The following is a 13,378-nucleotide window of genomic DNA, read 5'->3' on the forward strand; positions in this document are numbered from 1 at the left end:
CTCTCTCTGTGTCTCTCTCTTTCCCTCCTTCCTTCCCCCCTCAAATAAATAAAAATGTTTTTTAAAGAAGTTTCTACTGAGTTGGGGCTGTAGATCAACGTTGGGTTGCTTGCCTAATACACATTTGATCCCCAGCAGTGCCTAAAGGGGGGAGGGTCTAAAGGTTTCTATCTGTTCAGATAAAAGGCTAGAAAACATTTTATCACATGCTTGAAAGTTTTGGAGTTGTATTAATTAATCAGAGGTCGGTCTCTGGAGTGAGTACTGGCGCTTGTGCCGACTCCACTTACTTAGACTTGCACTGCTTGGAGCTCCTGTTGTATGTTCTGGCTGGCACAGCTGTTCTGAGCACTGTGGCTTTGGAGTTTGGGGATAGACCTGATGGAAAGCACCACCAGGGTCGTCATCCTTTTGTTTTGTCTAGGAGGTCATTGGTCTGGTAGATAAGCATATTCAGTTGGAAGGTGATAGGGCTTTATTTTACTTATTCATTCATTCATTGAGACAGGTCTCATGTAGCCCAGGCTGCCCCTGAACTTGATATGTAATATATATAACCAAGGCTGGTCTTGAACTCCTGATCTTCCTGCTAACATTTCCTAAGTGCTGGGATTACAGAAATGTGCCACAATTCCTGGTTTACCATGCCTGACCTACATGAATTGATTTAGACTAGACTTTAAGATAGGAAATAATTGTCTTTCTTGAACTTTTGTGAGCTAAGATTTCACTTTTAGCCTAGGCTGTCCTCACAAGCCTACAGCCTCCCCAGGTTCCTGAATTATAGCAGTTAATGCCATTCTTTTTACTGACTACATTTGCCAGTTTGAAGGAAGATTAGTGGGGGGGGGGGTTGAATGCATGTATATGTTTATGCATGTGGAGGCTGGAGAACAAATTGGGGTGTAATTCCTCAGGTGCTGTTCACCTTTTTTTCTGTCAGGGTCTCTCATTGACCTGGAGCTCATCACTGACTGGTGGCCAGTGAGCCCTAAGGATCTTCCTGTTTCTGTCTTTCCAGTGCTGGGTCTACCGATAGGTGTCATGTCCAGGTTTTCTTGCAGTTTCTACAGGAGAAGGAAAACTGAGGCAGGAGGGTATTTGAGAGAGACATGAGGAACTCAGGGAGAGGAGGGGAGGAACAGAGGGCAGGAGGGCAGACGGGTGGGGTGGCATGCAAAAATGGATAGACATCCACCCCATGCAAAGGCAAAGACCATGGGAAAGGTCCTACTGTGCTGAATTTTTGCAATGTCCAGGTTTTTTTCTATTTTCTTTATTGGTTTTCTTTTCCAAGGTAGGGTCTCGCTCTAGCCCAGGCTGACCTGGAATTTACTATGTAGTTTCAGGGTGCCCTTGAACTGATGGTGATACTCCTACCTCTGCCTCCCAAAAGCTGGGATTAAAGATGTGTGCCACCCTGCCTGGCTCTATTTTCTTTTTCTTCCTCCTCCTCCTCTTTTTTTTGGGGGGGGGCGGTTATCATGGTAGGATCTCACTCTAGCCCAGGCTGACCTGGAATTCATTTATGTGTGGCTGGGATTAAAGGTGTTCACTACCATGCTTGCCTTCTGTTTTCTTTTTTTTTTTATTTGAGAGCGACATATGGACAGAGAGAGAATGGGCATGCCAGGGCCTCCAGCCACTGCAAATGAACTGCAGTGCCACCTTGTACTTCTGCCTTACATGGGTACTGGGGAATCAAGCCTTGAATCAGAGTCCTTAGGCTTCACAGGCAAGCACTTAACCGCTAAGCAATCTCTCCAGCCCGTTTTCTTTTTAAGTGTAGGTTCTGGGGTTTGAACTCAGGTCCTCATATTTGCAAGGTGAGAATTTTACCAACTGAGCTATCTCTGAGCCCTGTGATTGTTAGCTTGAATGGATTATAGAACTTGGGATGAGGGTCTGTATGAATTTGTCACAGCATTTCTAGAGCCAGTTAGGTCATGAGGGCCCTGATCTGATCAGTCAATAGGTCAGAATATGATAGCATTATTGGGATGTGGTGACAAGAGGTGGAGCCTAAGTTGAGGAAGAAGGCCATTAGGAGCATGCCTTTGGGGCAGTGTCTTCCTGTATCCACCTTTTCTCTGCTTTCTGGCCTGCTGTGATGTGAAGAGCTGTACCCTCCTTTCCATGGTGGACTGGCCATCTGCAATTACAGGCCAAAATAAATGCTCCCTTAAGTTGTTCTGTTTGGCACAGCAATGCAAAAGTAATTCAGCCACAGTCTGCTCTAGTATTTCCAGGAAATTAGGACACACAACAGTGTTCATAGTTCAAGTGCATGCTTTGTGTCCTTGACCATCTGGAAAACAGTTTGATCGTTAGATGATGTTCTCTATCCTTTACCAAACGCTGGACGTGTGGCAGGTAGGGGAGTGATGGAGTAATGTTTGGACCCAGAGAGCCATCAGTGGTCAGGGGTCATTTTTTCTTTCTCTCTTTGTGGGTGGTACTGGGTGTGCGTGCTAAGCCAGTGTTGTACTACTAAGCCACATGCACACATACCCCCAGCCCTGGTGTTAACTTCATGTTTTGGGTGAGATTAGTTTTCTTTTGTACCTAGGATTGGACCAAGGTCCTTGCTAGCACTCTACCAACTAAGGTACATTCTTAGTCTAAGGATATTTGATCCTCCTGGTGGGTATAGGTCCTTGGTAATGGATAGCTTAGTAGCCTCTGTTAAAGTTCACCCAGATAATCAGTTAATAAGGCTACTTTGGAGTTTGGATAAATTGTATATGATACTAGAGAAGTGTATGGTGTTTATGTTGTTTTGTTTTGTTTTTCAAAGGCTGACCTGGAATTCACTAAGTACTTTCAGGGTGGTCTCAAACTCACAGCCATTCTCCTACCTCTGCCTCCTGAATACTGGGATTAAAGGCATATGCCACCACACCTGGCTTCAAGAAATGTATGGTTTTTAATATCAAGCAGTTGTAGTTCCAGTCTCAGTTCTGTCAGTAGCTGTTTATAGCCTTGATCTCTCTTTCCTGGTCCATAAGATTGTATAAGTAAATGCCTGCTTCCTAAAATGATCCTGAGACTTAAATAAGAGGATGTGAGGATTCGGTGGGAGAGTGAGAACCTGACCTAATGGCCTAGTAGTGTGTCATTCAGTAGTCACTGGCTGCCATATATATATATATAACCCCCCCCCCCCAGGTTAGGGTCTCACTCTAGTCCAGGCTGACCTGGAACTGTAGCACCTGGCAGGTCTCAAACTCACCTCTGCTTCCCAAGTACTGGGATTAAAGGGGTGCACTACCATACCTGGCTGGCTGTTTTTTATCATTATTATTATTATTTTAAAGCAAGTGCCAGGTCTCCTGGCTCAGGTATTTTTTTAAATATAATTTATTTATTTATTTATTTGAGAGAGAGAAAGGGAGATAGAGAATGGGCATACCAGGGCCTCCAGCCACTGCAAACAAACTCCAGATGCATGTGCCCCCTTGTGCATCTGGCTTTCTGGGTTCTGGAGAGTTGAACCGGGATTCTTTGGATTTGCAGGCAAATGCCTTAACCGCTAAGCCATATCTCCAACCTTTTGTTTTTTTGAGGTAGGGTCTCAGTCTAGCTCAGGCTGACCTGGAATTTACTATGTAGTCTCAGGGTGGCCTTGATCACACAGCAATCCTCCTAAATCTGCCTCCTGAGTGTTGGGGTTAAAGGTGTGTGCCACCATGCCTGGCTTGGCTATTATTATTTTTAATATTTTATTTTTATTTATTTATTTTACAGGGAGAGAAAGAGAGAATGGGCGTGGCAGGGCCTCCAGCTACTGCAAACAAGCCAGTCGTGTGCGCCCCCTTGTGCATCTGGCTAATGTGGATCCTGGGGAATCGAACCTGGGTCCTTTGGCCTTGCAGGCAAATGCCTTAACCACTAAGGCATCCCTCTAGCCCAGCTATTATCTTTTAAAATATTTATTTTCAAGCAGAGAAAGAATATGGATAGGTGTGCCAGGACCTCCAGCCACTGCAAACAAACTCCTGATGTAGGCACCACTGTTCATCTGTCTTTATGTAGGTACTGGAGAATCAAACTTGGGTTGAGGCTTTGCAGGCAGCACCTTAACCACTGATTCATCTCTCCAGCCTCTGACTATTGTCTTAATTTTGGCTATCCATGCAGTAAGCCTCGTCTAAGCAGAATTCAGTGATCTTGTGGTAGAGTCCTCTTTTTTCACACAGTATTGGGGTGGAACCCGGAGCCTTGTGCAAGTACCCTACCACTGAGCCACAGCTTCACACCCCCCCCCCAGGCTTGTTCCCATTCTTCTCAGCTGGACTACTTGTGTGCAGTGATGTCTTCTTGTAAGACTTAGCCAGAATATCTGTACCCCAAGACTGATCATGGGTCTTCCCCCCCACCCCCCCAGTTAGGGTCTCGTTGTAGTTCAGGCTGACCTAAATTCACTATATAGTCTCAGGGTAGCCTTGAACTCATGGCAGTATTCCTACCTCTGCCTCCCAAGTGCTGGGGATTAAAGGCATACACCACCATACCCAGTCTTTAATACTAACAGTTCAGTTTCTAAACATGAGAACTTAGAGAGGACCATAGACTACCAGTGACCTCATTATACTCATGACAGTGGCTTCACAGTGTTGGTGCTACCAAGTATTCCTTAGCCTGTAACACTTGTTACTTCTGGTTATGGTATTTTTTTCCATACATTCCCACAGATTCTAGTATGACTGCCGGGTGTATATATAAAAAATATATATGTGGGGGCTGGAGAGATGGCTTAGTGGTTAAGGTGCATGCCTGCAAAGCCTAAGGACCCAGGTTCAATTTTCCAGGTCCCACATAAGCCAGATGCACATGGTGGTGCATTCATCTGGAGTTTGTTTGCAGTGGCTATAGGCCCTGATTTGCCTATTCTCACTCACTCTTATCTCTCTCACCTTCTCTGTCTCTAATAAATAAATGAAAATAAATCTTTTTTTAAAATTGACAAAAAGCTGTTGATTCTTACCTCCTTTTACCATGAGATCTGTTCCTGGATGAGTGTATGAACAAGATGACAGTTTGAAGGTGAGAATTTATGTAATAAATATTTTTTCTAGTCATGTATAAAACCTGCAAGCCTGTTATAGTGGCACATGTCTTTAATCCCAGCACTTAGGAAGACAGCTGTGAGTTCGAGGCCACCCTGAGACTACATAGTGAATTCCAGGTCAGCCTGGCTAGAGTGAGACCCTACCTTGAAAAGCCAAAAAATAAAATAAATCAAATCAAATCCTTCTGAGAATGAGCAAAAAAATGATTTGCAGAATTTACAGGTCTTTTGTGGGTTTTTTGTTGCTTTTGTTTTTGTTTTTCAAGTTAGGGTCTTACTCTAGCTCAGGCTGACCTGGGATTCTCTATGAAGTTTCAGGTTGTCCTTGAACTCATGATGATCCTCCTTACCTCTGCCTCCTGAGTGCTGGGATTAAAGGTGTGCGCCACCATACCCAGGTAGAAAGATTTGATTTTGGAAGGTTAGTAAGCACAAATTTTGGGAGCAAAATGACAATCTCTTTATTTTTTCTAGCTTAAATGCTATATTTTCAGTTTCAACGTCCAGTTAACCTTGCCTGAGTACTAGAATTAAAAATATGAACCACCATGCATGATAAATGGGAGGGTTTTGAACCGGGAGTGATGTTACATGATTCAGAGGAAAACTGGCCCCACTTTGTGCCCTGTTCCTTCCTTGTGCTTAACACTACTGGGTCTTGTCTCATAGATTGTGTATGCTGAAAGACCGCTCACAGACAACCACAGATCTCTTGCTTCCTATGGCTTGAAAGATGGGGATGTTGTGATTTTACGACAGAAGGAGAATGCAGACCCTCGCCCACCAGTGCCATTCTCAAGTAAGACTTCTCATGCTCTCCTCCCTCTTAACAGAAGCATCAGTGGTAGCAGGGCAGAGTGGTTCTGAGTTTTAGATTTGTTGGGATTCAGTCTACCAGAGATATAGATCTGACTGCCTGCTATGTAAGCTTGGGCAAGTCATTTGATATCTAAATTGGCTTCCTCTTTTGTAAGATACATGTTATAATTAACCCCAGCTTCTGGAGCTAACCTCAAAATAATGCTCGTGAAACCTTTGGCCTATCATATATAGAAAGCCCTCAGAAAATCTCTGTTGTGAATTCAAGGTCAGCCTGGGCTAGAATGAGATGAGACCCTGCCTCAAAAAAAAAAAAAAATAATAATAAAATAAGATAAAATTTGGTACTTTTTCCATTATCCCAAACTTGACCAACTATGGGCACCAAGATCACCAAGTTCTGGTTCTACCCTCATAGTAGTGTTTTCTATCTTGTATGCTCCATTCCTTTTGTTTACTTGAGAGAGAGGCAGGCAGACATGGGTGCACAAGGGTCTCCAGCTGCTGCAAATGAACTTCAGACACATGTGCCACCTTGTGCATCTAGCTTATGTGGGTCTTGGGGAACTGAGCCTGGATTCTTTGGCTCTGCAGGCAGGCACCTCAACCACTAAGCCATATCTCCAGCTCTCCTCCTATTTTATTTTTTATTTATTTATTTTTGGTTTTTCAAGGTAGGGTCTTGCTCTATAGCCCAGGCTGACCTGTAATTCACTCTATAGTCTCAGGGTGGCCTCAAACTCACAGTGATCCTCCTACCTCTGCCTCCTGAGTGCTAGAATTAAAGGTGTGTACCACCACTCCTGGTTCCTTTTTTATTTTAAAGACAAGGTCTCATAGCCCTGGAATTTATGTAGCCCAAGCTGGTCTCTAACCTGATCCTCCCAAGTACCATAATCAGTGTTCACAGTCAGGATTCTGCATTTAGATTGAGGAGGTTTTTGTGTCTCTGAAATAATGCAGAATTGTGTGGGAGTAGGCACATCTGTGCATTTGATGGTGAGAGAACCCATAGCTTTCTTTAGAAAATTAAAGGGGGTTTTGATTACCAGAAAGTTGTTATGTCTTGATATGGTATTACTTGATGAAGTGTGTTAGGTTTTTGTTCCTGTCATATTCCAGTAAAGTTCTCCAAACAGTGTTTAACCTCTAGGTTACCTTGGTTAAAAGTTAATGGTATTGAGTCTCTTGACCTAGCTCAGTTGTCAAGAGTGTCTAGCCTGAAGGAATTCATGGGCTTAATCCCCAACCCACATAATATGGGCCTAATAGTCTATAATCCCAGCACTCAAAGCTGCAGGCATGAGGATTGGAGGAAGTTCAAGGTCATCCTTGAGTACATAGCAACTTTGAGGCCAGCCTGGACTACATGAGACCCTGTCTTAAAAACAAACAAACAAACAAAAAAATGGTAGTTTTTGATAGGAGTTTATGTTCCAGCTTGAGTGTATCTTCCATTCAGTCTCAACTGGGAGCTCTGCAGGACCATCAGCACTGACTCCATCCCGTCTAGGACAGTTAGTCCCTCGGGCTATGGCTAAGTTTTAGAAACAATAGGGGTCAAGTTCCCCATCAGTAAAAACCAAATCTTCTTGGATTTATTTGGTAAGGTTGGTAGTACTAGAGTTGCTGCTTAATTTTATTTTTCTGTGCTGTTCTGTAGGGAAAACACAATACAGCCAGTAGGTTGTTGGAAGGGATGTGGGAGGAGATCTAGTATATAAAGTTAAGCAAGTTTTTCAAAACTATTCTGAAGTGAATGGACTGTTGAGATAATGTATGTATGGGTAGTGATAAAATTTCTCCTCCTGCAATGCAGGCCCACCCAGATATTATTTTTTTCTACCCATATATATATTAGTATCTGGTATAGATAAGCAGCTTCACAGTGATCTCACCATTTCCTTGTCGTCTTACTGGTTGAGTGGTCTCCCTCTCCTTCTCCTCCTAACACACATATTAGCTGTTAGCTGGCATCTGAAGGTGCCCATGCCAAGGAGCATGATAGTCCCTGATAAGATGAATCATTTTATATTTTGGGTATTGAACAAAAACGTGGATTTATTCACAGGCCTGTACTCTGGAATCCTAGCATTCTGGCTCTGGTTTTTTATTTCTCTCATCCTCCGCTCTTCTACCCCTGCCCCCACTCCTTGCTGGGATTACAGGCATGAGCCATCATCTCCAGCATCTTTCTTAACAGATTTGTTGAGATAAAATTCACATACCATTCACATGACCAATTAAAGGTTAAGATTCAGTGGTCTTGTTTATTTGCAGAGTTGTGCGGCCATCACCCTGTAGTTCATTTTCGTTGTGTGTGCTCACTAGCAGTCATTCACTGTGCCCCGGAACCTCTGCGTGTCTACTTTCTGTTTTTGCATTGATGTATTCTGGACGTCTTATGTAAGTGGAGTCGTGCATTGTGTGGGCCTTTGTTGTAAGTTAGCATGGACATTTCAGTACTATCTTTTCAGTTGAAGAACGTTAGCTCACCCTATAGCACAGAGCCTGGGAGCTGAGCCTCTTCACCATGATGGCCCTCTGTGGACTTGGGACAGCCTATGAAAGTCCTCATTCTTTGTGGTTTTTGCCTGTAAATAACTGCACCACAGCTCCAGCACAGTGAGAAACGCTGTCAGCGATACAGGGGTGGAACTGTAAATTCAGAGAGCTGCTGTAAGAGCCTCCCCAGACCAGGCATCTAGCATGCTCTACAAATGGATGTGCAGCATTCATGCTGCTCGCTTGATCTGTGCACTGTTCTTTACCCAGAATCCAAGCCTTGTGGGGTGTGCCAAGCCAGTTTCATGTATTACTTCAAGAACCATATCTACAATTACACAATCATTTTCTTGGTTTTTGGAGGCAGGGTCTCACTCTAGCCAGGGCTGACCTGGAATTCACTATAGTCTCAGGGTGGCCTCGAACTCACAGTGATTCTTCTATTTCTGCTCCTGAGCACTGAGATTAAAAGCGTGCACCACTGCGCCCAGCAAGAACATAGATAAATAATAATTTGATATTTATTCTGTAACATTTTATTGTCCCCAAATTTGGGGTCTTTACCATTGGCTATCACCTCATTCTGTTCTTTCCCATCAGTTCACTCTCAAACAGTCTTTCTATTCAGTATCTGAGGAAGAACAAGAGAAAGGGCGTCAGAGTGTCTGCAGTTGCCACTTTGCAGCTCTCATATACCACGTGTGAGCAAGTGTTCTGTTCCCTCAGGACTTGTTTCTGTGGAGTCATTTGAGTAAACGTGATCAATTTCCCCAACAGACTTGCCCCGGATAGACTTCAGTAGCATAGCTGTGCCTGGCACGTCAAACCCCCGGCAGCGCCAGCCTCCAGGAGCACAGCAGCCTCGCTCATCTCCTGGAGAAATGGCATCATCTCCTCAGGGCTTGGACAACCCGGCCCTGCTTCGAGACATGCTGCTGGCCAACCCACACGAGCTGTCCTTGCTGAAGGAGCGTAACCCACCCCTGGCTGAAGCTCTGCTCAGTGGAGATCTCGGTAAGTGCACACACTTATGTGTCAAGCTGACCTTGGTGAAAACACTGAAGCAACTGGTACCAGCTCTGAAGTGATTTGTTGAACCCATGAACTACTTATGAGAGGAAAATTAGTGATACTGTCAAAGGCTATGTTTGTTACTAATAGTGATGAATTTCTAGAACTGAAGTCCATCTAGATTCTTTCCCCCTCCCCATTTTTTAAAATTTTATTTATTTATTTATTTATTTATTTATTTATTTATTAGAGAGAGGCAGGTAGACATAGAAAGAAAATGAGAGAATAGGTGTGCCAGGGCCTCCAGCCACCGCAAATGACTCCAGATGCATGTGTCACCTTGTACATCTGGCTTACATGGGTCCTGGGGAATTGAACCAAGGTGGTCCTTTGGCTTTGCAGGCAAGCGCTTTAACCACTAAGCCATTTCTCCAGCTCCCCCCCCCCTTTTTTTTTTAGCACATTAAGTCAGATAACAGCTATTTTTGTCTATTCACTTGCTTTCTGTTGAAGATCACCAGCAAGCCACCTGAGCCCAGCAGAAAAGCTTAGCTCCAAGACAGTCCTCCTGTGCTGGCAGTGTGGAAGGCAAGGTGGAAACCCTATCTTCTGTGCCACCCCGAGTAGGTGGTAGCAAGGGTGTTGGCAGTTTAGAGCTATGTTTATGTCCACCTTTGATTAAGTAGAGCATATCTTATTTTCTTTCTTGTTTTAGGCAGCATCTGACCGTAGCTCCAGCTACTCTGGACTCACAGTCCTAACTCTGAGTGCTGGAATTACGGGTGTATGACATCACACCCAGCACTTCAGTCTTATCTAATTTTCCCCTAGCTGGGCATGGTGGCATAGGCCTGTAATCCCAGAAGTTGGAAGGTTGGAGGCAGGAGGATCAAGAGGCCAAGGCCAGCCCAGGAAATAAGAAATCCTCTCTCTCTCACACATACACACACCCTCCTCTTTTATTCTTGGGTTTATAAAGCTATACTGATTAAATTTTAAACCATAACAGACAGAAATCCTTAACTGCCATTTTTTGTTTGGTTCGGGTCTCACTGTAGTCCAGGCTGCCCTGGCCATCACTCTGTAGTACCAGGCTGGTCTTGAACTAACAGTGATCCTCCTACCTCTGCCTCCCAAATGCTGCTCCCAAGTGCCACCACGCCCAGCTTCTCAGCTGTCTTCTCCCTAGTCGGTTTTTCCAGGTAGGGTCTGTGTCTAGCCCAGGCTGACCTGGAATTCACTATGTAGTCTCAGGCTGGCCTTGAACTCACAGCTATCCTCCTACCTCTGCCTCCCAAGTGCTGGGATTAAAGCCATGTGCCACCATGCCCGACTCTTCTCAGCTTTTTTTTTTTTTTATTGGACAGGGTCTTGGTCTTAGTAAGCATCCCAGGCTGACCTCACACTTGCATCCTCCTGCCTCAGCTTCCTGGGTGCTTGGGTGGTAGCTGCACCCTACCACCATGTCTGGTTAAGATTTTGTTTGTGTGTTTTTTTTTTAAGAATGGGTCTCACTCTGTGGCCCCAGGTGGCCTTGAATTTGTGATCCTCCTACCTTAACCAGGTCCAAGTAATGGGATTGCAGGTGTGTAATATTTACCTACAGTGGAATAGACAGGTATGGAACTGGAAAAAATGGCTCAGCAGTTAAGAAATGCTTGCTGCTTAAACATGAGGGACTAAAACTTTCCCCAAGTTTGATTCCTTGGCATTCATGCAAATATTGGGTAAGGACACTTTTTTTTGCCCGAACTTGAGTTCAGTAGCACCACCATAAAATGTTAGGTCTGGAGGGTGTGGTAGCACACACCTTTAATCCCAGCACTCGGGAGGCAGAGGTAGGAGGATCACTGTGAGTTCAAGGCCGCTGAGACTAACTACATACTGAATTCCAGGTCAGCCTGGGCTAGAGTGAGACCCTACCTTGGGGGGAGGGGGGAGACTGGGTCTTTAGCCACAGTTCTGCTGTGGGCAAAGACCAGAGAATCTCTGGGGCATGCTGACTAGAGTGGCATCCCTGGGTTAAGGGAGAGACTCCTATTTCAAGAAAATACACAGATGAGCTCTAGCAGAGGGCTCCTGTATCTGCCTGCCACACACATCACACACCGGACATACTCTACACACATGCATACAAGGAAAAAAAAGATATACACAGATGTAAAGTGAGCAATTCATTGAATTTTGGCAAACTCTAACTCCAATCAAGATACAGTGTTTCTGTCCCCCCAGAAAGTTCTGTTGTATTCTACTTGTCAATTTTCTCTTTCATAGGCAATCATGGGTTTTGGGGTTTGTGTGTGTGTGTTTTGTCTTTTTGAGGGTAGGATGTCAATCTAGCCCAGACTGACTTGGAATTTATTATATAGTCTCAGGTTGACCTTGAACTCACAAGTGATCCTTCTACCCCCTCCCAATCTTTTATTCTTTTTTTTTTTTATTTTTAAAAAATTTTTTTTTTTTATTTATTGATTTGAGAAAGACAGATAGAGGGAGAGAGAGAGAACGGGCGCGCCAGGGCTTCCAGCCTCTGCAAACGAACTCCAGACGCGTGCGTCCCCTTGTGCATCTGGCTAACGTGGGACCTAGGGAACCGAGCCTCGAACCGGGGTCCTTAGGCTTCACAGGCAAGCACTTAACCGCTAAGCCATCTCTCCAGCCCCCAATCTTTTATTCTTATAAGAAGTTTCCCATTATGTTGTTTCTACCCAGGTAACAGCTTTTCTTTTCTTTTTTTTTAAAAAAAAAATATTTATTTATTTGAGAGAAAGAAGAAGAGGTAGTTAGAAAGAATGGGCACGCCAGGTCCTCTAGCCACTACAAATGATCACTTACATGGGTCCTGGAGAATCATACCAGGACCCTTAGGCTTAGCAGGCAGATGTCTTAACCACTAACCCGTTTCCCCAGCCCAATAACAGCTTTTCAGTATGCCTGTGTGGCAGATAAATGTGCCACTCCTCCTTTCCCCACATCCCCATTATCTCATTAGCCAGGGATAAGTATCTCTCTTTCTCATCTAGTCTCATTTCCTTATAACACTTATGGCCTTAAACCAGATAAAATAAGGGCAAACACTAAAGTCTATGTTGTAGCATGATTTGGTAGGAAAATTAGCTTGCTAGAACAGAATGTATGTTACAAGAAAAATCTACTTTACTATTGTTATCTCGGGGGTACATTCAAATATGTCAACTATAGTCAGTGATAATTAGATATGCTGGCATAAGAAATTAAGCAGACCAAGGCAATGGTTTGTGAACTACTGACATACCCAACATGATCTAACACTTAAACTGAGTACAAGAGAGCATGTAATCTATGATTCTAAATAAAGTCCAGACAAAATAAACCTATAATGGTCAGCACTCAGGACCAAAAATAAAGAATAAAATATTTTGCCATATACTTATTATTTCCTACTGAAGAAATAGTTATACCTCAGAATATATGATTAGGGTTTTTTTTATTTTTTTGATTTTTTGAAGTAGGGTCTCACTCTAGCCCAGGCTGACCTGGAATTCACTATGGAGTCTCAGGGTGGCCTCGAACTCATGGCAATCCTCCTACCTCTGCCTCCCGAGTGCTAGGATTAAAGGTGTGCGCCACCATACCCGGCATCCCTCAGAATATATAAAAGTAGATAATTTTTAGGCATCCTTTCTACATCTTGCACAGTTAAATTTTGAGAATTTGTTTGATGTGGAAAATGACTGATAAAGAATGAAAATAGGTGAATTGGAGAGATGACTTAGCAGTTACAACAGTTGCCTACAAAGCCAAAGGACCCAGGGGTTTTTTTTTTGTTTGTTTTTTTGTTTTTGTTTTTTGGAGGTAGGGTTTCACTGTAGTCCGGGATGATCTGGAATTCACTATGGAGTCTCAGGGTGGCCTCAAACTCACAGCAATCTTCCTACCTCTGCCTCCTGAGTGCTGGGATTAAAGGTGTGCGCCACCATGCCCGGCTAGAAC

At 43.9% G+C, this 13,378-nt stretch overlaps 1 protein-coding gene across 1 annotated transcript in view; it reads left to right on the forward strand.

The window, feature by feature from the left end:
• The window catches only part of Ddi2 (DNA damage inducible 1 homolog 2), a 41,214-nt gene that overhangs the window by 10,296 nt on the left and 17,540 nt on the right, over nt 1–13,378 (forward strand). Inside the window, exons 2-3 of the mRNA XM_004657623.2 lie at nt 5,741–5,870; nt 9,173–9,409. Coding sequence (XP_004657680.1) covers nt 5,741–5,870; nt 9,173–9,409 — 367 coding nt within the window. The remainder of the gene's footprint in view (nt 1–5,740; nt 5,871–9,172; nt 9,410–13,378) is intronic.

The sequence above is a fragment of the Jaculus jaculus genome, chromosome 5 (genome assembly GCF_020740685.1).
Source record: "Jaculus jaculus isolate mJacJac1 chromosome 5, mJacJac1.mat.Y.cur, whole genome shotgun sequence".
Lineage (NCBI taxonomy): Eukaryota > Metazoa > Chordata > Mammalia > Rodentia > Dipodidae > Jaculus > Jaculus jaculus.